Source organism: Pongo abelii, chromosome 4 (assembly GCF_028885655.2).
Source record: "Pongo abelii isolate AG06213 chromosome 4, NHGRI_mPonAbe1-v2.0_pri, whole genome shotgun sequence".
Taxonomy (NCBI): Eukaryota; Metazoa; Chordata; class Mammalia; order Primates; family Hominidae; genus Pongo; species Pongo abelii.
In genome coordinates, this window is record NC_071989.2 from 17,138,410 (window position 1) to 17,164,246 (window position 25,837).

The window sequence follows — 25,837 nt, forward strand, 5'->3', positions numbered from 1 at the left end:
TGGAGTGCTGGAAGGGGCTTGAGAAATCACCCCACCCCTTCATCCCATTTCTACAGGAAGAAATGAGATGAAGTCAGCCCTTTTCATTTGATTAAAAACATAGCTAAGAAAAGAGTTACTTCTTTGATAATAGATATAGCTGATTTATAAATATTCATGAATATATACTGAGATACCAGAAGAAAAAAAAAGTCACATGGAGAATTTTCCTTGAAAATTGCTCAATGCCGTCTGCTCTGAGATAAATGGTAATTTATTGGCAAGTCCTTGGTAAATTCTGCTTTCCAGAAGGAAGGCCTGGTAGGAAGAGGGTATTGGTGAGCTGCGCATCCTAGGAGTCCTTTCTCTTGCTTATTCATGTATTAAAGTGGTTGCCTGAAAGTCATAATGGGAAATTAGCCAGCCTTAGATCACAGCCAATATCTGTTAAGTATAAATTAGAAACACCACAAAATATCCCATCGAGCAGTTGGGAGTTGCTAGGAAACGGGAGATCAGGCAGCACTGAAAGGCCAGGTTATTCCCATCCCAGGCCTCTTCAGGACTCTCCAGGCTGGACTCTGGGCGGTGGGCGCCACGAGTTGACGGCTCAGCATCGCAGCATCCGCACCCAGGCAGGGAGTCCAGGCTTCTGAGCTGGGTGACTCTAACTGCTTAAATGTTGAGTGCCTCCCTCCTGCTACCAGCAGGAAAGGGTCCAATGTGTGACATGCCAGGCTGGCTTCAGGGGCAGCCTGAAGCTTTCTCTAAGATAGGAGTGCCTGAGAATGCGTATGAAAGAGTTTTAAGTTGAAGACTATTCCACAGATTAAGCACAATGCTAAAAATAAAAGGGATGCAAAAAAAAAAAAAAAAAAAAAAAGAAAGAAAGAAAGAAAACAAAGGAGTATACGCTCCTAAATCCAAGAAGCAGCAGACAGAAGGCTGTTCATGGGTGACAGCTTTCTCCTCACCTGTCCTTATTAACACATTTAATTCACTTCCTTCAGCGATCCAATTTGCTTTACTTAACATCTACCACATCTTTCAACTTAAAAGAACAGCTTTCAGGGTTCTGATCATATTGCTTCCATGAATTTGTTATTCCCCATGCCTACCCCAAAATGAACATACGTCCTTCACAAATTCTACCTGGCGATGTGCTGCTGAGTTCAGTCAATGGTGCCCATGTTCAAATGACAGATCATGAGAAGACACGAACACACCTGTTTTTTGCTGGGAGAGCCACACAGTGAACACCAGAGTTCTCTACCAAGACTCCCGATGTCAGGCTGGGCATGGTGGCTCATGCCTATAAATTCAGCACTTTGGGACACCAAGGTGGGCAGATCAACTGAGGTCAGGAGTTCGAAACCAGCCTGGCCAACATGGTGAAACCCCATCTCTACTAAAAATACAAAAATTAGCCAGGCGTGGTGGTGCGCACCTGTAATCCCAGCTACTTGGGAGGCTGAGGCAGGAGAATCACTTGAACCCGAGAGGCGGAGGTTGCAGTGAGCTGAGACTGCGCCATTGCACTCCAGCCTGGGTGACAAGCGCGAAACTCTGTCTCAAAAAAAAAAAGACTCCAATGCCACTTCTTTCCATAATGATGACTATGACTGCTGTTTATCAGCCACCACGGCCATCAGTGGTGTCTCCGTCCATGCCAGAGTCTGAGCCAGGAGTTTTACAGACTTGCTCACAGTTCCTCTTTGTATCTACCCTACAAACGGTGGCTTCTGTACTCCCTTCCCTGATGGGAGAACAGAAAACTAAAGTGACAAACCAATGACCTGTGGCTGGTAAAAGGCAGGCCGGATCCGTGTTAAAACCTCATTTGGTCCACCATGATGTGTGGCCTCCCAGGACAGCCTCATTCATCATTTTACTCCAGAAATGTTGAAAGAGTAACTTGCTTTATCATCTCGTTTGCCATAAATTGTCTAAAGGAGAGGTTGCTTTTATTCGCTGAGCAAACAGCAACAAATCAACTTGTTCCTTGAGAGGAATACCTCATGCTGTTAGCCCTGGAATAGGCAGAAAAACGCCCAGGTTAATGAATTGCTATAGAGTCATCAGGCTAATGGAGAGAGCCGTAGGGCAGAGTCTAAATTCTGATTTACACGAGAAAACCGTGGGACCAGGCCACGGTGGTGAATGCTGTTTAAAAATGCTACCATGAGGCCAGGTGCAGCGGCTAACACCTGTAATTCCAGTAATTTGGAAAACTGAGGCAGAAGGATTGCTTGAGCCCAGGAATTCGAGATCAGCCTGGGCAATATAGGGAGACCCCATTTCCACCAAAAATAAACAAAATTAGCTGGGTATGGTAGTGCACACTTGTGGTCCCAGCTACATGGGAGGACTGTTTGAGCCCAGGAGGTCAAGGCTGCAATGAGCCGAGATCCCACCTCCACACTCTAGCCTAGGCGACAGAGCCTCAAAAAACAAAAACAAAAAACAAACAAACAAACAAAAAACCCAAACCCAGAAAATGCTATTATGACACATTACACACTGACAGACACTCTAAAAAAATCCTCCCTGTCTGTCTCCGCATTCAACTCCATCAGTGTCTTGGCATCATGAACTGTGATCTGAGGCCGATCTGTGACATAGGAACAGAAACAGAAAAAACTTAAGACATGAGCTGCTCATCTCTTCACTCTTTCCTACATTTTTGCATCCAACCCTCACTAGAGTTAACTCTCAACTGAAGAGTCTCTACCCATCCACACCCGCAGATCAGGTCTCCTTTCCAGGTACTGCTGCTAGTTTCTACTCCCCATGGCACCGAATAAAGCACAATCTATGTCTCAGATACGCGACTACACATTTACCAAAACGACCAGGACAAAGAACAAAAAAAAGCCTTTGCATCCAGGCCAGTTGCTATAGAGTCTTTGAAAATTCCCAACCTGCTTTCTCTATCATCTAACTACTTTGTAGCGACATGCTGGAACAAGAAGAATGGATGTGCTGTGAGCAGGAAAGGTGAGAAGTGGAGAACAAGCGGCGATTGTACTGTAGTTAATTATTTTAATTGAGCATGAGAAGGGAAAGGCTTGAACTCTAAGGACGTTGGCAGAGCCCCAGAGTTTATGTAAACCAGGAAATGCCTCTAGCACGCCCCAGATAGCAGGAGCAACTGAATAGAAGTGGCCCATCTGCTGATGCAACAGCACTGCAAACAATGGCTGTTCTGAGAGAGGGTCAGTTCCACAGAGTTTTCAGAGGTTGTACACCTCTTTGTTCCTGCGTGCTCACAGGCTGTGTTAGAAGCCTGGAAATCCCAGTCAAATGATGTCACAACCAGGTCCAACCTGCCCTTCCACTTCTGCACAGGACCTTATTTCCCTAATTTGCCAGGTACCTCTGATTAAAAGCCTCTAAGAGCTGCAACTCTGTACACTTGTGGTCCAATGTAAACTGACTAGCTCAAGCTTTACTGGAAGCGATGCCATGCAGTCAGTGAATCAAATGCATAGGCCAACGTTTCAGAGTCAATACCAGAAAAAGAAAAGAAGAAAAAGAACATGGTAGGCTAATTTTCCTTCTGCAATTCCTCAAACCACAATTAACATAGTAACAATGCCTTACATTTGGGCTTCATAATCCAGCAGGATTTGTTTTGGCTCAGCAAAGGGGATTTGTTTTAGCTCAGCAAAATTTGTTGTAGACCCCTACTTACGTGTTATAATAACCATATTTAAACTTCTGTGGTCCCATAAGAAAACACAACCAAAGTATGCCTACGAGATTTCATATTCAAATCACGGTCTTTTGCCAAACGGCTAAAAGCTGAAATCTCAGTTATTCAAACTTATTATGCATACTCTTACTTAATATTCTTATTTATCTGAAAAGTTCTTTCTTAAAAAAATTACTAAATAGGTTCTAAAACATTGGTTTGCTAGTGAATTTTTCACCATCCCAAATGTGGAGGGTGAGGGGAAAGATGTTAGTGTATCTTTAATAGGACCACTTTAATTTTGTAGAGGCAAACTTTGGGTATATTACAGAATTTCAAAGCCAAACAGTATTCCCTTTCAAGTGAAATACTGACAAATGAAGCATCTGGCACACTTTAATGAGCTGTTTTATCCTTTCAGAGTGGCTGAAACTAGGACAGCCATTCATCTGAGACAGTGGCTAGCACAGAGCAGTTACACAATGACACAGGACGCACTGATACTAGGCCCACCACCACCATTTCATATCTCCTGACACGACTTACCAAAAAAGGAAATAAAATAGACGTTTAACTGAATGACTAAGTACATCCAGAAAGTGTGAAACGATACACCATTTTCTATTTTAGTTGAATAGTAAAACACACGGTTAAAAGCAGTAACAAATGCTATATAACAAGTTAACTTATATGTAGATGCCGTTTTTATTGACAGCAAATAAAAAAATAAGAATAAAAACCAAGAAATCATCAGCATCAACAGCCCAGTGGTTTTCAAGAGGAGGTGGTTTTGCCCCCTGGGGGGCACCTGGGAAAGTCTAGAGACGTTGAGAGAGGAGAGTGTTACTAGTGTCTAGCAGGTAGATGCCAGCACTGCTTTGAAGCCTCCTTCAAAGCTCAGGCTAGAGCCCAACAACAAAGAATAACCTGTCCAGCTCAAAATGCCAGTACTGCCAAGGCCAAGAACCCTGACTTATCCTGATACATAGGAAAAGGGTTAAGCAAGAATCATCTATTTGAGATAGCTGACGCGGAAGGAAAAGGATGTGAAGTTTAATTATGGACACATTTCAGTTCAAAGTGCTGAACAGGTGAAGTAGAGCGGCACAGAACTAGAAAATCTAGAAAACTAGGAAAATCAAGTAAGTTACAAAATTAAGGGAGACGATGAGGCCAAAGCTTAGAGGAGGGTTTTGAGGTGGAAATACACAGGGGAGAGGTACTCACCTAGCCTGGAGCTGAAGGAGAGAAGCCAGTGTTTCTTTTGGAGCCCGGCAAGTGAGAAGCTGGGGGCAGAACCCGAGGCCATGCCTACCTCCAGAGGAACCAGTCAAGAGGAGGGGGGGGTGGTCAGAGAGGTGTCGGGAAGGAGGGGTGGTTAGCAGTGTCCCAGGCCTGAGAGCAGGGGGTGGGGATTAAGAGGCAGGGCAGAGAGAAACTGTGCTGGGAAGCTTCCTGCAGAAGGGTAGCAAGTGCAGCCTTGATTGCCTGGCATTAGAAAGAATAGTCACAGACTCTCTCTGGAAATGTTTAGCAGTGAGGAGAAGATTGCTCAAGGTGAGGGAGCCCAGTCAAGTTCCTATTCACCCTCACTTCTCCCTTCTCAGCAGGTGTATGTGTACGTATATCTACATAATCATTCAGCTCCCAGGGGAGGCAAGACAAAGTTAAAAAAAAACAAACAAACAAACAAAAAAAGAGGCCGAGCATGGTGGCTGACGGCTGTAATCCCAGAACTTTGGTATGCTGAGGCAGGTGGATCATGAGGTCAGGAGTTTGAGACCAGCCTGGCCAAAATGGTGAAACTCTGTCTCTACTAAAAATGCAAAAATTAGCTGGGCGTGGTGGTGCACGCCTGTAATCCCAGCTACTCAGGAGACTAAGGCAGGAGAATTGCATGAACCTAGGAGGCAGAGATTGCAGTGGGCCGGGTTTGCACCACTGCACTCCAGTCTGGGCAACAAAGGGAGACTCCATCTCAAAAAAAAAAAAAAAGTATGCAATTGTTCTTCAGAAAAGGTTGCAACAATTTACACTCCCAGCAGCAGAACAGCAGAATCCATTAATGGCAGTTTCTTCAAATAGTCACAGAAACCGAGAAGTGTTATTAAAAAAGCAACACAGAGCCAGGAGCGGTGGTGTGCCCCTATAGCCCCAGCTACTCCAGTGCTGAGGCAGGAGGATCTTTTGCAGCCAGGAGTTTGAGACTGTAGTCTGCTATGATTGTGCTTGTAAATAGTCCCTGCACTCCAGCCTGGGCAACATAATCATGTCCCAAAAAAAAAAAAAAAAGCATAAAACCATTAAACCATTCAATCCTCACACTGGCAAAAGTATCTCATTTTAAATTTCATTTATTTGATTATGCTATTGAGAACTTCAAGTAATTTTATATTTCGCCTTTTGCAAATTTATTGTTTCTGATTTTTACTCATTTCTACAAAAACATGTTCTCTTATTGATTCGTGAAGGCTCTTTATATATTAAAGCTATATATCCATTGTTATACACATTGGATATATACATCTTGTTTGCTGTTGGCTTTAATGAGGGCAGTTTGGCTGTATATAAATCAAAGTCATAACAATGTGCATATTCTGATTGGCAAATATACTTTCAAGAATTTACCTTAAGGAGAAAGTATTTGTGCACATGAAAAATACAGCACTATTATTTGCAACAACAAATAAACAATCCAGTAATAGAAATCTGACTTGAAAGTATAGCCACTGACAGAATTTTATAGTAATGAAAAAATGCGTAAGAATGTTTCAAGATTTATTAAGTTAAAAAAAGTAGGTTACAAAATTAAGGTAAACTATGATCCCAATTTAAAGGGAAAAAAAGTAAATACACAACAAATATAAAGAGGGTTGTCTCTGGCTGGTAAAATTATGGGTAACTAATTTTTAAAACATTTCACATATTTCCCTAATATTTTATAATCAGTAAGAATCGTCTTTATATTGAGGAGGAGTGAAAGCAAACCCCAACATCTAATGCGGTGGTGTTTTTATTATTGTCACTATTCTTTGTCGCATATTTTTGAGGGTCACAGAAAGAACTTGCCCGAGAAAAAAACAAGGAAAGTACCCCTAGGATGAAGAAGAACAGAGTGAAGTGCTGAAGAGCTAATGAAGCAGAGTGGACCATCTGCACAGATGAGAGAAGACCCAGGGGAGTTTCAGACCCTGATCTTGAGAACCACAGACCACCCCTAACCTCTGGTCTCCAATCTCAAACCTGGCCCTTCTGCTCCAGAGTCTTCTGAGGGAGTGACAGCTGGGAGGGAGGCTGATGGGGATTTGGGAATTGGTCCTTTGTAGCTGCTGGGGGAGCAAAGTGAGCTTTAGAACAAAGTCACTACCAGAAAGCACACACTGAGGGGGCTGCCCGTGAAAGTGTTAATTCAGGGCGGCTAATGCTTAGAGGGAAAAAAAAATATCTCAGTCTGCATGAGCTAGACGGACAGGGGTGGGAGGTGGGGGGAGGTGGGGGAGGGAAGGGATTTGCTCATAGTGGCAGCAGGAGTGCCATTCAGATTGGACATGATTCGGTAAGTTCATCAGGATAAGCCAAAGTAAAAATGCAGTGGTGGAAGCTGCAATCATGTACACCCCATTTTAGCAGTTGGCACCTCCCGGGAGGGAAGCCGACCGACTGGGGTCGCCTCTCTAATTGCACCACCTTCCCGTACATATCCTTCAGCCACCAAGGCATTCAGCAGAGAGAGGAAAGCACTCCTGTATTCCATCATTCCAGCCCTCTCGCAAGCAGCAATGCGGTTCCGGACCTGAGGACCCACATATGTAAACTAAACAGAAGCGACGGATGAGAAAACCAGTTTAACGTTGTAAGAGAGGTAGAAAATATGTGGCATTTTCCCACAGATGACTTACCTTTGCCTCTTTCTTATGAGGGTAATAAGTGTGTGTCAGATTAATTACTCTCAAAAATTGATGGCAAAAAAACACCCAATATTCTCATACTTGGTTTTCACTTAGCACCAGAAGTCTTATCTATGCGACAAAAGCAGATTTAGCCTAGTAGCAGTCAGCCAAGTGATTATTCATTTCTTTTAAATGTAACTCGATTTAATATGAAAGACCACTTTCACAATGAAAACATTTCCCTTCCAGGGCACATTTAGCAACTGAATAGACATCAACAGAACACCATTCCTCCATCAGGGTGGAGGCAGAGATTAGCATTTCAGTCACTCTTTATTTTGTTCTTTCTTTGGGGACCTCTACTTCGGGGAGTAAAGGGAATCCCAACAGAATATGCCTCATCAGGTTTTTCCAGGCCGATTGCAAAATTCCAACATGTGTATGCTTGTGTGAAATAAGCACATGATATTCAACAGATGACCATTCAACTCCAATAACTTCTCACATTTCCATACTTGCGTATGAACAGGTTTATAATGCGATTAAAAAAGAGATTATTCTTGTGCAGATTTCTTTAAAGGTTCCTATAAAGCTGGATGACTGCAGTGTATAAACTCTTAAAGAAAAATACTTTGGAAAAAAATCAAACAAAAGAAACCACCAATTTCCCCCTTTAACCTAATATTAAAAAAGAATTTTTCCTATAAAAGGTGAATTCCATATGAAAATATATTGCATTATCAATGCCTTAACTGATCAGTGAATTGTGTCCTTCATTTTTACAAAAAAAATTTGTAGTTCAAACTTGTACGTGCAATCAAAATCAGCACTTACCCACTTGTAAACACTTCCATGCCTGGAGAAACAGCAAAATCTGTTCCCCATGTATGATCTCTGCAGTTTTACAATACCATCATCATGGCAAGTTACATGAAATTTTTAAGCAGAACAAGAAAGAGGAAAATCCCTACCTTGGGTTTTCTTTCACCCCTTCAGTTTTTGTCCACTGTAAATGGCTGCATCTTTAGCAGTCCGGGCAAGAGCATCTAAGCTGACAGACACAAAAATGGGCTTTCTTCGGCTGGCTGGTGTTCCCAGCCTTTTATGTGGTGTGTCTCGGGCTGTGCTGCTTAATTCATTCCTGATTCTACTCAAAGGAAGTTCAGCCTGGCGAGGCTGACGTGATAGGAACTGCTGAAGACACTTTTGACCGCAGGGGCAAACTAACTATCATGCACGCATCAACAAATGTGTAATTACATTTCAGGGCCCAAAGATTCTTGATTTTAAAAGCCAATCAATAATTAAAAAAAAAAAAAAGTCCCAGGACAAAATCAAGCAGTTTAGTTGTGATGTTGGAAAATCTACCCAGAGGACAAGAGCAGCACTCTTTGCTGGTGCCGAGCTTCACTCACTGCAATTTATCCTGATCTCTAAGAGCTCTGATGAACAGTTTCCATGACAACTTGGTAAACAGGATGGAAGTGACCACTGACGGCTTTACTGGGATTGTTTTGTTTAGGGAGAAGAATGGTTGCTTTAAATGCTTCCTTTACTAAAATTTCCTCCAAAGGTAAAAAGGCAGCTTTTTACAGGTCTTCTGTATGAAATGTTTTCAAAAGTCAAAGATGCTGGCAATGGGCGCTCCAGGTGCAGGAGACAGTCAAAACAACAGGGGACATGAGTGGCAATCAAAAAACCAGGAAGGGCCCGCAGGGTGGCTCACGCCTATAATCCCAGCACTTCGGGAGGCCTAGGTGGGTGGATCACTTGAGGTCAGGAGTTCGAGACCAGCCTGGCCAACATGGTGAAATCCCATCAACACAAAAATTAGCCAGGCATGGTGGTGGGTGCCTCTAATTCCAGCTACTTGGGAGGCTGAGGCAGGAGAATTGCTTGAAAACAGGAAGCGGACATTGCAGTGGCTGAGATCACACCACTGCACTCCAGCCTGGGTGACACAGAGCAAGACTCGGTCTCAAAAAAAAAAAAAAAAATACATACATAAAAAGGCCAGGCACAATGGCTCACGCCTGTAATCCCAGCACTTTGGGAGGCTGAAGCGGGCGGACTGCCTGAGGTCGGGAGTTTGAGACCAGCCTGGCCAGCATGGAGAAACCCCATCTCTACTAAAAATACAAAATTAGCTGGGCGTGGTGGTGCATGTCTGTAATCCCAGCTACTTGAGATGTTGAGGCAGGAGAATCTCTTGAACTCGGGAGACAGAGGTTGCAGTGAGCAGAGACTGTGTCACTGTACTCTAGCCTGGGCAACAAGAACAACACTCCACCACAAAACAAAACAAAACGAAACAAAACAAAACACCAGGAAGGATTATGGAATGTCAACGAGGTGCCTTCCAGTAAGTACACAGAGGAAATGAACCATTCCCAAAGACTAACCAAATGCACAGAGGAGTAAAAGGGGCTGACAACCTGGATAATTCTAAAAAGTCCTAACTCGCAAGTTGATGCTTCTGCCCTCTCTATCCTTCCATTAGTCTTGTCCATATCATTCACCACTTCTATAGTGAGCAATACAAACTTCATTTTCAGCTGGGCAAGGTGGCTTATGTCTGTAATCCCAGCATTTTGGGAGGCCGAGGTGGGTGGATCACCTGAGGTCAGGAGTTTGAGACCACCCTGGCCAACATGATGAAACCCCATCTCTATTAAAAATACAAAAATTGGCCAGGCGTGGCAGTGCACACCTGTAGTCCCAGCTACTCAGCAGGCTGAGGCAGGAGAATTGCTTGAACCCGGGAGGCAGTGGTTGCAGTGAGCTGAGATTGCACCGCTGCACTCTAGCCTGGGTGACAGAGTGAGACTCCATCTCAAAAAAAAAAAAAATAAACTTCATTCTCAATGCTTCACCCTTTAACCAGGGAATCAGAAACCTCCCATTCTTATAGAAAATGACTTGGAAAAAAATGTTTGTCACATTATGAACTGATAATAAACATCTGGCATTTTGACATATGACAGTACTTATTTGCCAAAAGTCAAAGAACCATACAACACAGACGGTGGACCCCTAATGTAAACTTTGGACTTTAATAATAATGTAGCAATACTGCTTTATTATAACAAATGTACCACATTTGTACAAGATATTAATAAAAGGGAAAATGGTGGTGGAGGGGGGCAGTGTGGAAACGGTCTGTAGTATATGCTCACATTTTCTGTAAATTTTTTAATGTTCTTTAAAAAAGTCTATTAATGTTAAAAATCAAGATAAAAATGTCCATCCCGTAACAATGCCAAAGACTAAAGGAAAAATTTTTTTAAGGCTCCTTATGACAATCTGTCAGAAGTGATTTAAAACTTAAGAGAGAAAAGGTCTTAAAACAGTTAGATTTTCCTGTGACTCAGCTTAAATTTGGGATTAAACTTGTTAGGACAAAATAAGTGGTAAAAATATAAACATATAATGTAAGTATGTGTAATTTTACATACACAGTAACATGTAGCTGTATCATGTCCCCATGACTTCACTTAATACACATAACCGCCCTCCTTAGTAGGTACTGTCAATACACACACGTTAAACACAGGGAGAGAATGCCCGGCCACACAAGGTGTAGTGATGAGGCCTGAGTGAAACCTTGGTGCACAACTGTGATCTATTGCATCTGTGGCATCATGGGCTCCTCTGCACCTGGGTGGCTGTGCGATACCCTTCCCATGCCAATGGGATTATGGTGTATCATAATGTGCTAGACCCACAGCACCCCAACACCCTGGGTCTCAGCAGGCGTGGCGCAGGGCTTTCTGTGCCCTTGGTGCAGGACATGAAGGACTGAGTCACCCAGGCCCTGCGGGTAACTAAGCAGGCTTGCAGAGGGAGCGGTGGCTGGGGCTGGGGAACAGGTAGGGTAGTGGTCAATGCAGCTGTGGGAAAACAGTCACAAAAGATGAAACAGAAAATAAAAACAAACAACATGAAAGCAAACACAGGCAGTAAAAAGGTAAGCAAAGCTCTAAAAAAAAAAATCCTAATCGCCCACAAGAGCTTTGAGATGGTATTGCATAACGTGTTGATGTTTAAACAAAAATTCCAAGATAAAATCATGCTCAGAGGCTGTTTACTGGAGCAGGAAAATGTATTCTTATTAACAGCTTAAAAATATTTGACACACTCCTATGAATGAATATCTGACATTTTCACGTTAATCTCAAATGGCCAGAAGAAGAGCAGCGAATGGAAGATGCAGAAATGCAGATTTCATTCATTACAATTTAGACCTTTCCCAGGCAGGGCGCGGTAGCTCACGCCGGTAATCCCAGCACTTTGGGAGGCGGAGGCGGGTGGATCACCTGAGGTCAGGAGTTTGAGACCATCCTGGCCAACATGGTGAAACCCCGTCTCTACTAAAAATACAAAAATTAGCTGGGAGTGGTGGCGGGTACCTGTAATCCCAGCTACTCTGGAGGCTGAGGCAAGAGAATTGCTTGAACCCGGGGGAGGTGGAGGTTGCAGTGAGCCAAGATCGTGCCATTGTACTCCAGCCTGGACCAAGAGCGAGACTCCATCTCAAAAACAAAAAAAAAAACCTTTCCCATGAACAGTAAGGGCTTAAAAAACAAAAATTAAAAAGCAGACCAGGCGCGGTGATTCACATCTGTAATCCTAGCACTTTGGGAGGCCAAAGCAGGAGAATCGCTTGAGGCCAAACGTTTGAGACCAGTCTAGGCAACACAGTAAGACCTCGTCTCTATGAAAAATTAAAAAATTAGCCAGGCCCAGTGGTGGTGTGTGCCTGCACTCCCAGCCACTTGGGAGGCTGAGGCAGGAGATGGCTTGAGCCCAGGAGTTCAAGGCTTCTGCGAGTTATGATGGTGCCACTACACTCCAGCCTGGGCAACAGAATAAGACCTTGTCTCTCAAAAATAAAAAAATTAAAATTAAAAAATTAGAAAAGCATCTGGCTACCTTTAAGTGTAAGGAAAGATTAAATTCTCTGTTTCTGAGGGTTCCTTAGGAAAAGGGAGGATGATCCCTTTACGTAACATTTAAAAGAGAGAACTAGATCATATTTCCTCAATTCTTAATGCATACATGCTCCCATGTGGACATGCTGAAACTGGGATGTGTCTCAGGCATGCTGTTGTTACAAGAAAGGGGTCCCAGTCCAGACCCCAAGAGAGGGTTCTTGGATCTCATGCAAGAAAGAATTTAGGGCGAGTCCATAGGGTAAAGTGAAAGCAAGTTTATTAAGAAAGTAAAGGAATAAAAGAATGGCTATTCCATAGACACAGCAGCCCCGAGGGCTGCTGGTTGTCCATTTTTATGGTTATTTCTTGATGATATGCTAAACAAGGGGTGCAGTATTCGTGCCTCCCCTTTTTAGACGATATAGGTTAACTTCCTGAGGTTGCCATGGCATTTGTAAACTGTCATGGTGCTGAGGCGAGTGTCACAGTGAGGACGACCAGAGGTCACTCTCGTGGCCATCTTGGTTTTGGTCAGTTTTGGCCACCTTCTTTACTGCAACCTGTTTTATCAGCAAGGTCTTTATGACCTGTATTTTGTGCTGACCTCCTATCTTATCCTGTCACTTAGAATGGCTGCGTCTGAGAATGCAGCCTAGTAGGTTTCAGCCTCATTTTCCCCAGCTCCTATTCAAGATGGAGTTGCTCTGGTTCAAACATCTCTGACACTACCACCCAAGCAGCCACCATGCTGCGACCAGTGCCTGGATGTGAGTGAATTTCATCCTAATTTTTGTACTGTCTTTGCAAATTGTGGACACTACTGCCACTCCTCACATCAAGTCCAGCTGTCCTTTAAGCGAAGTTGAAATATCGCACTACAGATTTACCAGTGAAACAGAAAGTTATTTTATCTGCAAAAAGGCCTGGAAACAGAAAGGCAAGGTGCCTATTTGTGGTGGATGAATGACCTCCATTTCATACCTTCTGCAAAGCAATGAGCAAGAGCTAAGCGATAAGAAATCATTGCGCTCTGCTGTAATCGGTGGTGCCTTTGCTTCTACAGTGACAGGAAACAACGATGCATTTTACACTCGTGGAATTCAGATTCTGTGAAACATGGCAATAAATAATGTTTGGACGCAGTGAATAGTCTATAATTCCAGAAAGTTCCATCTCAATATTAAAATCTAATGTTTAATTAACCTTTCGGTTTAAACCTTGTCATGTGGCAGACCCTCACACCCAGACTCCCTGCCCAATTGTGGCAGATAACAAAGGCCTGTGGGTGAATACCCATTTGGAGATGGGGATATTTGTATATGAAGCACCAGCCCTCAGATCAAGAAGTATTTGTGAATGAGCCCCTGGTGCTGTGTTTGGCTGTTCCTAAAGGGCCCTGAACCTGAGGTGGGGCTATGTCTAGAAGGGGTCAGCTGAGGGAGGTAGACAGGGCGAAGGAGCATGTCAGCATAAAAAGAATACACATTAAAGACACCACCCCAATACTGACCTACTGGCGATGTCCGGGTATCCTCCAACTACACAAATCAAAGATGATCAGAAGAGAAAAGCATGCCAAAAATAAAATAAATTAAATCAACTAAAACAGAATCTGTGGCAATAGGATTAAAGATGGTGCATACGTTTTTATCTTTCGCACAGTTGAGCACTCACACACCATGAGCAATTTCTACAATGTACCATGATGAGTAACTCAACGTTACTGAGCACCTATAAATAGTCTGGACCCTGAGGTGTGCAGCAGGGTGCAAAGGCTGAGACGGGCCCTGCAGAGCTGCACTTGGTTTTCTATATTTACTGAACACTTTATTCACAAACTAGCATTAGGGCAAAGAGACCAAAGTCAAAAGCTTAGTAAGGCTAAAGAGAAATCAGATGCATAAAGAAGACAGAGGCTGGGCGCGGTGGCTCATGCCTGTAATCCCAGCACTTTGGGAGGCCGAGGCAGGTGGATCACGAGGTCAGGAGATCGAGACCATTCTGGCTAACACAGTGAAACCCCCATCTCTACTAAAAATACAAAAAATTAGCCGTGCGGGGTGGCAGGTGCCTGTAGTCCCAGCTACTTGGGAGGCTGAGGCAAGAGAATCACTTGAACCCTGGAGGTGAAGCTTGCAGTGAGCCGAGATCGCGCCACTGCACTCTAGACTGGGCAACAGAGCGAGACTTCATCTCAAAAAAGAAAAAAAAAAGATACAGGAAGAAAAAAAAGAGAAAAAGATAAAGGAAGAATAACACGGGACGCAAAATTCAAGGCAAGAAATGTGTCACATTATCATCAGAACTTTTTAAAGAAATATTTTGTCTTTGTTTTTTCCTTTGAGACAGGTCTCACTATGTCACACAGGCCGAAGTGCACTGGTGCGATCTCGGCTCATTGCAGCCTTGACCTCCCAGGCTCAGATGATCCTCCCACCTCAGCCTCTCAAGTAGCTGGGACTACAGGTGTACACTACCACTCCTGGCTACTTTTTGTTTTTTGGGAGTTTTTTTTTTGAGACAGAGTCTCACTCTCACCCAGGAGGGAGTGCAGTGGTGTGATCTCAGCTCACTGCAACCTACACCTCCTGGGTTCAAACAACTCTCGTGCCTCAGCCTCCCAAGTAGCTGGGGTTACAGGTGCACACCACCATGCCCAGCAAATTTTTGTATTTTTGGTAGAGATGGGGTTTCACCATGTTCGCCAGGCTGGTCTCAAACTCCTGGCCTCAAGTGATCCGCCCTCCCACCCCCCAGCCTCCCAAAGTGCTGGGATTACAGGTGTGAGCCACCATTCCCAGCCCTTTTTGTATTTTTTTTTTTTTTTTTTGTAGAGACAGGGTTTTGCCATGTAGCCCAGGCTGGGCTATAAGTCCTGGGCTCAAGCCATCTGCCTGGCTCCCAAAGTGCTAGGATTACAGGTGTGAGCCATCGCGCCTGGTCAGGTCTGAAATAAAGAAAGGAAATGAAGAAAGGAAGAAAGAAAAGAAAAAGAGGGAGGGAGAGAGGGAGGGAGGGACAGAGGGAGGGAGGGAGGGAGGGACAGAGGGAGGGAGGGAGGGAGGGACAGAGGGAGAGAGGGAGGGAGGGACAGAGGGAGGGAGGGAGAGAGGGAGGGAGGGAGGGAGGGACAGAGGGAGGGAGGGAGGGAGGGAGGGACAGAGGGAGGGAGGGAGGGACAGAGGGAGGGAGGGAGGGAGGGAGGGAGGGACAGAGGGAGGGAGGGAGGGAGGGAGGGACAGAGGGAGGGAGGGAGAAATAGCCGGCAGCACCTGGATTACATAAATATAAATCCCCAGGAGGAAATGTGTTAGATTCATTAAATGCATTCATCAAATTATTACACCTCTGGAAACAAAAGGCTCATGCTTCCATAATGTCTGCACAGAGCTCTCACTGCACGTGTGTGGTCCTGAATTGTCTAGGATGTTGTCAACCTGAGGGGCTGAGTCTGACCTAAGAAGGAAGCCCCGTGGAAGAGAGGAATATGAGTCATCAGGACTCATTTATGTGAAAGGAGCTGACATCCCCCCAAAGTCCTTGACAGAAGATCCCTGTGTGAGATGGTTTACACATCCTCATCTTCATCCTTGTGTCTTGGGGTAGAGACAGATGGGGCTGCAAGATTGACAGCCCACAAGGCTCACGTGACCTCCCTAACTCCACTCCACGTCTCCAGCTTCCTTCTCTCACTTGATATTCCATTTTCCAGCAAATGTGGCTGCATGGAAACTCTAGCCCTACTGGTTTCCCTCCCCTGGGGCCTGGTCTTCAGCCTCCCCCAGCACAGGCATCTTTCCCTTCTTCCCTTCCGTAAACCTTACTCATGCTGCACGCAGTGGCTCCCAGCACTTTGGGAGGCTGAGGCAGGTGGACCACTTGAGGTCAGGAGTTTGAGACCAGCCTAGCCAACACGGTGAAAAGCCATCTCTACTAAAAATACAAAAATCAGCTGGGCGTGGTGGCACATGCCTGTAATCTTAGCTACTCGGAAGGCTGAGGCAGGAGAATCGCTTGAACCCAGGAGGTGGAGGTTGCAGTGAACTGAGATTGCGCCACTGCACTCCAGCCTGGGTGACAGAGAGACTCCATCTCAAAAAAAAAAAAAAAAAAGATAAGCCCTATCCCAAGAGGCTGCTTGTGCTAGAGGCCTTTTCCCACCAGACCCCAGTCCCAGAAACATTAGGTGATTAGGCCCCTGCCTTTCTGGAGAAGGCTGGACTGAATCTTTGAGGGTATTGTTCTGTCAAGTCAAAGATTTAAAGATGATGCTGCTGCAACCCATGACGTTTCCTTCCTAGAATCTGCATCCTGGACACAGCAAACCTAAAGACCGAACAGGGAGGAGAGCCAGCCAGATGTGTTCCAAGAGGCAGCCCAGGCTGAATCTGCAGGCAACTGCCGGCAACTGGTTCTCAAACCCCAGAAGGTGTTCCTGATGTGTATCAGTCTGTTCCCTTCTTTAATTCCGCCCTGAACCTCCTCGGGGCTTTTCTGAAGAATGTTAATGAGAGACTTTTCTGCCTGGAACTTACTTGCTAAAACACCAGGCAGGGACACCCTTGGGGAGGTTCTGATGAGGAAAAGCAGGTTTTCCATCTTAGAGAAATCTGTGGTTGGCTGGAGCACTTTTGGGTACCACTGCCACCGCCCAAGCAAATCACAATCAAAAAAGCTAAAAGTCCTCATTACCAACGAAAACTCGTGGAATGGAGAAGTCTACCCTTTGTGAACTCTGAAAACTCTAAGCTCAGCGGAGAGTTACATCCAAGGCCAAGGCCCGCTGCAGACTGGCGTCTCTCAGGAGGCAGGCTTTTCTAGCTGCTTCCTCACTGAGCGCCAGTGAGGCTAGCAGAGTGCCTTCTATACAATACCCAAGATTAATAAAAGGCTGTTTATAGTAAAAGAAAAAAGCCCATATATTGTGACAGCTGAATTGACATATGGGTTCAGCATTTCAATTATACACTCCTCCTTTGCACCTGTTTTTCAAAACAATACATAGAAAACCCAAATTAAAAAAAAAAATTAACAACCTAAACATAAGTTCACAAAGGATTTCTAGATTCTTCAGCCCCAGATGCGCATTCTGGGGTTCAAACACTTGGCAAGAAGTAGAGGCAGCCTGCTGTAACAGCCACAGCTGGTAAAGGGGGTGTGCTCCCACTAGCCTGGTGAATGTGGGAATCTTTACTCCCGAAGGCACAAAAGCAGCTACAGGTGGTTCTGTTGTTCCACTGCTACAGGTCTCTAGGTTATAGACTTTACAGCTGCCATTCTTTTGTCTTTATGATCACGTAACACACACAAAAAAATACTTCTGGTCAGGTTCAGTGGCTCACACCTGTAATCCCAGCACTTTGGGAGGCCGAGGCAGGCAGATCACCTGAGGTCAGGAGTTTGAGGCCAGCCTGACCAACATGGAGAAACCCCATCTCTACTAAAAATACAAAATTAGCAGGGCGTGGTAGTGCATGCCTGTAATCCCAGCTACTCAGGAGGCTGAGGCAGGAGAATCGCTTGAATTCAGGAGGCGGAGGTTGCGGTGAGCTGAGATTTCACCACTGCACTCCAGCCTGGGCAACAAGAGCAAAACTCTGTCTCAAAAAAAAAAAAAAAACAACAAACTTCTATACTTTCTAAAACCCATGCTCCTTCCTTCTGAATAATACACAAAATACCTAAATACACACATATTTCAATATGACCTCCCAAGTCCTTTGGTGGACTGTGACTGTAGAGGAAAATGAGGTGAGGAGAAACTGTCTCATCCCTCCACGCTAAAATACACATTCCCCATCTCTGGAGAGGAAGAAGGCAAGATATTTCCTGTGAAATTTCTATAAGAATCTATCCTTGGATTAAAAAAATGTATAAGGAAGTCTAAATAAAGGTCATCTGCATACATTTCACAGAACATAATAGGCAGTGACAGTCCAATACTTCCAGTGGAACCAAATGAATGCTAATCGAGCCATAGCTATCTTGCCATAATCAAATTAGCATCTCCATTTACCATCACACCTGCATCTTAGGCCTCAGACAAGTCAGCTCTCGTGCCTCTGCCTTCACTTGCTGAGTGCCTTTATTTTTTCATTTTTTTGAGACAGAGTCTCACTCTGTTGCCCAGGCTGGAGTGCAGTGTCACGATCTCAGCTCATGGCAACCTCCACCTCCCAGGTGCAGGTAATTCTCCTGTGTTAGCCTTCCAAGTAGCTGGGATTACAGGCACGTGCCACCAAACCCGGCTAATTTTTTTTTTTTTTATTAGAGACGAGGTTTCACCATGTTGGCCAGGCTGGTCTCCAATTCCACCCATCTTGGCCTCCCAAAGTGCTGGGATTACAGGCGTGAGCCACCGCCCCACCGCCCCCAGCCTTCTGAGTGCCTTTAAAAGGGCACCAGGACATTCTTTGAAACGTTTCTATAGCCTATCACTGGTGTATTATTAATTAGTGTCTGCCATACTTCAGGACATGTAAAGTGAGCCAATACAAATGCAAACGTGAGATTGAGTTAGTTCATTTTCTAAATGCAAAATCCAAAGCAATTAGGTACTATCAAATCTCAGCATGGAAAAATAAGGTCGGTTCTGCAATATTCTGGCTGCTGAACTGCTTCCAAGCAGGCCTAATTTCAAAAGCTAGTACAATTTATAGGAAAAACTAACTCTGTGCCATCCAAGAGGGAAAAAAGAAACACTGGGGACTGAGTATTTCAAATTAAAGTTTCTATCTTTATTATAGCACTGCCAGGGCAGGAATTTAAGATGCCTACAATTGTAAAACTGTTCACACCACGAAGAATGGGAAAAAAGCTTCCAATTAGACTATGGCTCACCAGAAACTGTGAGATGCATCCCAGCAACCAAGACTTTATTTTTTTAATTTGTATTTTTTGAAACAGAGTCTTGCTGTATCCCACAGGCTGGAGTGCAGTGGCGTGATCTCGGCTCACTGCAGCCTCCACCTCCCGGGTTCAAGCAATTCTCCTGCCTTAGCCTCCCAAGTAGCTGGGACTACAGATGTGTGCCATCACGCCTGGCTAATTTTTGTATTTTTAGTACAGACAGGGTTTCACCACGTTGGCCAGGCTGGTTTCGAATTTCTGACCTCAAGTCATCCACCCACCTCTCAGCCTCCCAAAGTGCTGAGATTACAGGAGTGAGCCACCACGCCTAGCCAAACACCCAGGACTTTAAATTGACAAAAGACCTTGCACGTTTGAAAGATGAAATATGGCACTATCATCCTTATTGTAAAAAGGGGAGAGAACGCCATCAGAGATTGAGCAACTCCTGGGAGTCTACATCAAACATCAAAGCCCACTTCTATTGTCTGGTAAATACTGCCCACCAGAGTGTACCAAGCAAACCAAGCAGAATACAAACCAGCTACGTGACATAGTGTTATATATGGAGAGATGTTCTAACTATTAATTTCCTACATTATGTCCCCAAAAAAGCTATGCATTTGTTTATGTTGCCATTTTTTTTGGTGATAACCTTAAATATTTTGACATACATTTTAAAAATGGAAAGACGGGTTACTTTTTAAACTACCAGAACCATGCACATAAAGTCAGCACAGATCTTCTACAGAAAACCACTTTGTCACTTCAGGTCACACAAACACCAAATTCTCACCATCATATCTCACAGTAAGGTAACAAACTGAACATGTTACTTTCTCTTAAAGAGATGTCCAATTTTGCCTCTCTAGAGGACAGATAATTCAACAGTGTGGTTCTGTTTTTTTGTTTTTGAGACAGAGTCTCGCTCTGTCGCCCAGGCTGGAGTACAGTGGCATGACCTCAGCTCACTGCAAGCTCTGCCTCCCGGGTTCAGGCCGTTCTCCTGCCTCAGCCTCCCAAGTAGCTGGGACTACAGGCACCTGCCACCACGCCCGGCTAATTTTTTTATATTTTTAGTAGAGACGTAGTTTCACTGTGTTAGCCAGGATGGTCTCAATCTCCTGACCTTGTGATCCACCCGCCTCAGCCTCCCAAAGTGCTGGGATTACAGGCGTGAGCCACCGCGCCTGGCCCTTTTTTTTTTTGGGAGACAGAGTCTGGCTCTATCTCCCAGGCTGGAGTGCAGTGGTGGATCTTGGCTCACTGCAACCTCCACCTCCTGGGTTCAAGTGATTCTTGTGCCTCAGCCTCCCGAGTAGCTGGGATTACAGGCGCGTGCCACCATGCCCAGCTAATTTCTGTATTTTTAGTAGAGATAGGGTTTCACCATGTTGGCCAGGCTGGTCTCAAACTCCTGACCTCATGTGATCCGCCTGCCTCGACCTCCCAAAGTGCTAGGATTGCAGGCGTGAGCCACTGTGCCCGGCTACTGTGGTTCTTATAAGCATACATCTTCAGACTATAAATGAGGAATCCATGTAATATTAAGCCAAAGGCAATTGGTTGGCATTATAAAAAATAAGATCCAGCATCAGTCAAGTTACCAGAATATAATAAACCAAGTCTCATGGGAAACAGTTCAGATCAGATTTTTTACCTTAAACCTTATGAGGATGGCATCTAGTTCTTTAACATTAGGAGCTCTTAAAATTACAATTTTGTAGGGGTTTTCTCACATAAGAAGCATTCCTAAGAGGCTGTTTGCTGAATCAAAATAATTTAAATGTATTAACAATACTTTAAGACAAGCTACCTAATTAGACATGGATTCAGCGACTGCATATATCTAACACTATAGTTTCTTTGTTTAGGTACCTTTTCCTTTTTAAGCTCACATTCCTTCAAATCGGATTATGAAATTAGAAAGCTAAAATCAAAGAGCCAAGACATGAATACTTATGACAACCTTTAGAGTGCCTTCTAATTAGTTATAAACAACTATTTAAAGTACTTAATATAAACAACTATTTAAAGTACTTAAAATCTAGCATTACTACTTAAAGCCTCTTCATCGTGTTTAAAATAACAATAAAGCAAAAAAAGAAGGAAAGAAAGACAAATGAAAACTTAAAAAAAATCAGCCACCACACATCAAATATTTCCTCTAAAATGATGTATCACACCCTGAAACTTTTCCCGAGAATTTTAAACCAAACGCTAAAAAAAAAAAAAGTAAAGGCTTCACAATGTTTCCTTTTAAACTAGATGTCCCTAAAGCTTAATAACATCACTCAAAAGCAGACTAACAGGCTCAAGGGACAAAGGGAACTTTTTCATTTCATGTCGAGTTATAATGTCATATCCATTTCCAACCATCTACAATGAAAGGACTTTGGAGAAACCAAATCTGTGAGTAACCACCCCAGGAGGCTGTGTCCCTCGAGACAGATCCCAGCCTAGGACTGTCATCAATCTTACCTTCTGCATGTTTGGCTTGATACAGCGAACAAAGAAAGGATTAGAGGAGCTTAGCGTTGCCATTAAGGAATGCAGTGAGTCCTATTAGAAGGAAAAAGTATATGTTGATGTAGTCTCTTATTATGTCATTCTTTAAATTTCTCAGTACTCAGGCACTTAGAAACAATAATTTAAAAAACAATATAAATCATAGGAGCAATAACTTAGAGGTTTTCATTTTTTAATTGTCATTCTAATATAAAATAAACATACTGAGTCAATGTATTAATAATTGAAATTATTCGATAATACACCAAACTCATTTATCACTTCCTTTGAAATAGTAAAATTTTATTCTATTTATTTATTTATTTATTTTTGAGACGGAGTCTCGCTCTGTCGCCCAAGCTGGAGTGTAGTGGCGTGATCTCAGCTCGCTGCAAGCTCCGCCTCCTGGGCTCACACCATTCTCCTGCCTCAGCCTCCGGAGTAGCTGGGACTACAGGCGCCCGCCACCATGCCCGGAGAATTTTTTGTATTTTTAGTGGAGACGGGGTTTCACCGTGTTAACCAGGATGGTCTTGATCTCCTGACCTCGTGATCTACCCGCCTCTGCCTCCCAAAGTGCTGGGATTACAGGCGTGAGCCACCGCGCCCGGCCTGAAATAGTACAATTTTAATAAACCATTCTGTCAACAAACAAAAATCATCCTAGGATATTTCAACGTTTAGTACAGAAAAACTGAGAAATAGCCACTCTTCCACTGTCATTATTCTTCCCAATTCATTAGTTCCATTGAAATGACAGGCTATGCCAGCACTTCACTGGTCTCTGAGCCACAATCTCTCACTCTTACCTTCAAATCACCAGATTTACAGACTCCAGATCAATCTTTAATACTACTTTCTTTTCCAACTTTTTTTTTTTTTTGAGTTTTTAACATTTACCAAAGCAGACAGAAGCATGCAATGAGTTCTCATTACCAGCTTTAGCTCAGGGCTAATCTCATTTCGCCTGATCCATACATACTATACCCACTCCTGTGGAAAAGCAAATCCCAGACATGATGTGATTTCATCCATCAGCATTTCAGTATATAGGATTAAAGGCTAAACACTTTAAAGCACTGTGTAACCACAGCATCATCACACCTGAAAAGATCTGACATTAATTCCTTAAACTTATGTTAAAATGTGCAATGGTCCCACATTTCATATTAAAATGCTCAACTGCTTCAAATTTTATGATTTTTAAAAATTTTATTTATGTATTTATTTATTTGAGACAGGGTCTCACTCTGTCACCCGGGCTGGAGTACAGTGGTGTGATCACAGCTCACTGCAGCTACAACCTTCTAGACTCAAGTGATCCTCCTACCTCAGCCTCCTGAGTAGCTGGGACTACAAGGGCATGACACCATGCCCGACTAACTTTTTCATTTTTTTTGTAGAGATGAGGCAAGGCTATGTTGCCCAGGCTGGTCTCGAACTCCTCGACTCAAGCAATCTTTCCACCTAGGCCTCCTAAAGTGCTGGGATTACAGGCATGTGTCACCGTGCCCAGCCCATCAATTTTAAAGGGTTTGTTCTTTGGCATCAAAATGCAAATATGGTCCATTTATTGTAGTTGGTGGATGCATCTTTTAAGTCTCTTTTAATCCACTGGCTTTCCCTCTATCTCTATCTCTTTTTTCTTCTCGTAATCTTGTTGAAGAAAACTGAACTGTCTGAACACTACATGGATTAATTACTTCTCCAGCTCAGAAAACTTTAAAATTTCTCACAGGACAAAACATCCTGACGTTCACGGCCCTTCATATTTTGATACCATCTTAAATTCTCACGAGGTGTCCTGTCCGGCTGGTGTTCTACTGTCTGTTGACAGTCCTCAGAGACAGGACTTGCATCTCTGTGTCTGGGCTCTTCTGCCTTCGCCTGCACCTGGAAAGCTCACCCACCCTTTTCCATTTCCTTCACTGCTAGTCCAGTGCTGTGGACTGGAGAGAAACTGCTCCTCGGTTTGCAAAAGGAAACCTGAGGTCGAGACAGGAAGTTCCTTACCCCACTCACAAAACTGCTTCACGCTAGCACAGAGGCAGCTGGCAAAACTCCACCTCGCTGGTCTCCAGGCCTGCAATCTTTTCACTACGACAAACTGCCTCTACTTAACATCAATACAGGGCTTTTATTTAAACATATCGCATTTCAAACATTTCAAAAACTTTCCAAGGCTGGGTGCAGTGGCTCACGTCTGTAATTCCAGCATTTTGGGAGGCCGAGGCAGGAGGATCGCTGGAGGCCAGAATTTCGAGATCAGCCTGGGCAACATAATAAGACCCCATCTCAGTAAAACATCTAAAAATTAGCCGGGTGTGAAAAATCAGCCAGGTATGGTGGCATACGCCTCTAGTCCCAGCTGCTTGGGAGGCTGAGGCAGAAGAATCACTTGAATCTGGGAGGTAGAAGTTGCAGTGAGCCGAGATCTTGCCATTGCATTCCAGCCTGGGTGACAGAGCGAGACTCTGTCTTAAAAAAAAAAAAAAAAAAAAGTCGGATGTAGTGGCTTACACCTGTAGTGCCAGCTACTCAGCAGGCTGAGGCGGGGAGAATCACTTGAGCCTGGGAGTTTGAGGCTGCAGTGAGGCGTGATTACACCACTGCACTCCAGTCTGGGTGACAGAGCAAGACCCTGACATACACACACACACACACACACACACACACAGAGCAAGACCCTGACACACACACACACACACACACACACACACACACACGGAAAAAAAAAAAACTTTCTCAGAGAAGTCCTGGCACGCGCGCACACACACACACACACACACACACACACACACACACACACACGGAAAAAAAAAAAGCTTTCTCAGAGAAGTCCTGGCAAAACCAACCTTCTAGAAAAAGAAAACCGAACACCTCTGCTGGAAGATTAAGAGCCTAGGACAAGGTAACTGACATGAGTCTTATCTAACCTGGGGAAAAAAACATCCAGATGTGAGAAGAAACATATCCCATTTCCACATGAGTCTCTAAATACAAATCAGAGTGGTCCCAAATGGCCTTAAGAGGTTTGCTATTTCAAAAGCTTAGAAGAAATATCCATTTATTTTTTAAAAACGGATCTACACGTTTTCATCTGACTCAGAGAAAAAGTCTATTTTATTTCTTTTTTCTTTTTAGACGGAGTCTAGGTCTTACTCTGTCACCCAGGCTGGAGTGCAGTGGTGCAATCACAACTCTCTGCAATCTTGATCTTCCAGGCTCAGGCAATCCTCCCACCTCAGCCTCCTGAGTAGCTGGGACTACAGGCATGCGCCACCACACCCAGATAATTTCTGTATTTTTTGTAGAGACAGGATTTCACCATGTTGCCCCGGCTGGTTTTGAACCCCTGAGCTCAGGTGATCTGCCCACCTCGGCCTCCCAAAGTGCTGAGATTACAGGCATGAGCCAAAACTATTTTATTTCTAAAGCACTATCTGGTTTAAAAGCATGATAAAAAAGGAAACAAAAATAAACAAATATTCTCACAGACTTCACATACACCCAAATCCTCTTTTCAATTCTTAAAAACACAGTAACGATGGATTCCTCTAAGCCAGCAGTGAAAACGAACCTTGAACTGTGAGCTGACTGTAGGCCGCCGATGTTTGCTTCCACATTTCAAGGTATCCTGGTTGTTGCGGCTTGAAACATGTTCAAAAAGATCGTAGATAAAGTCAAATCTGTGTGAGGCAAGAGCAGGAGGACAGTGAGGCACACACACCCATTATTAGGTGCAAGATTACTGTAATTAATGGTGCCCTTTCCTAATGATAATTCAAAGTAATACACCCTAGGCCTGGAAGAACTAAGACAGCTTCCAAAGATTTCAAACCAACCACTGCCAAAGAGCTTTAGGCACTGAAAACACATGGCAGTGTCAGAGACCAGAATCTTCAGAGAAGGGGACTGGCATGATAGTGACAAAGGGTGGAATCCCACTTACAGGCCCTGTGGTTTCTGGAATGCCATCTAAA

At 43.9% G+C, this 25,837-nt stretch overlaps 1 protein-coding gene across 5 annotated transcripts in view; it reads right to left on the minus strand.

Annotated features, from left to right (window-relative positions):
* The window catches only part of MYO10 (myosin X), a 268,155-nt gene that overhangs the window by 65,192 nt on the left and 177,126 nt on the right, over nt 1-25,837 (minus strand). For 4 of the 5 annotated variants that reach the window (XM_024246955.3, XM_063724070.1, XM_054555428.1 and 1 more), the window contains exons 18-19: nt 25,435-25,543; nt 21,828-21,908 (exon numbers count right to left, since the gene is read on the minus strand). In XM_024246955.3, the coding sequence (XP_024102723.2) occupies nt 21,828-21,908; nt 25,435-25,543 (190 nt within the window). The remainder of the gene's footprint in view (nt 1-21,827; nt 21,909-25,434; nt 25,544-25,837) is intronic. The other variant, XM_054555429.1, reaches the window with a different exon arrangement.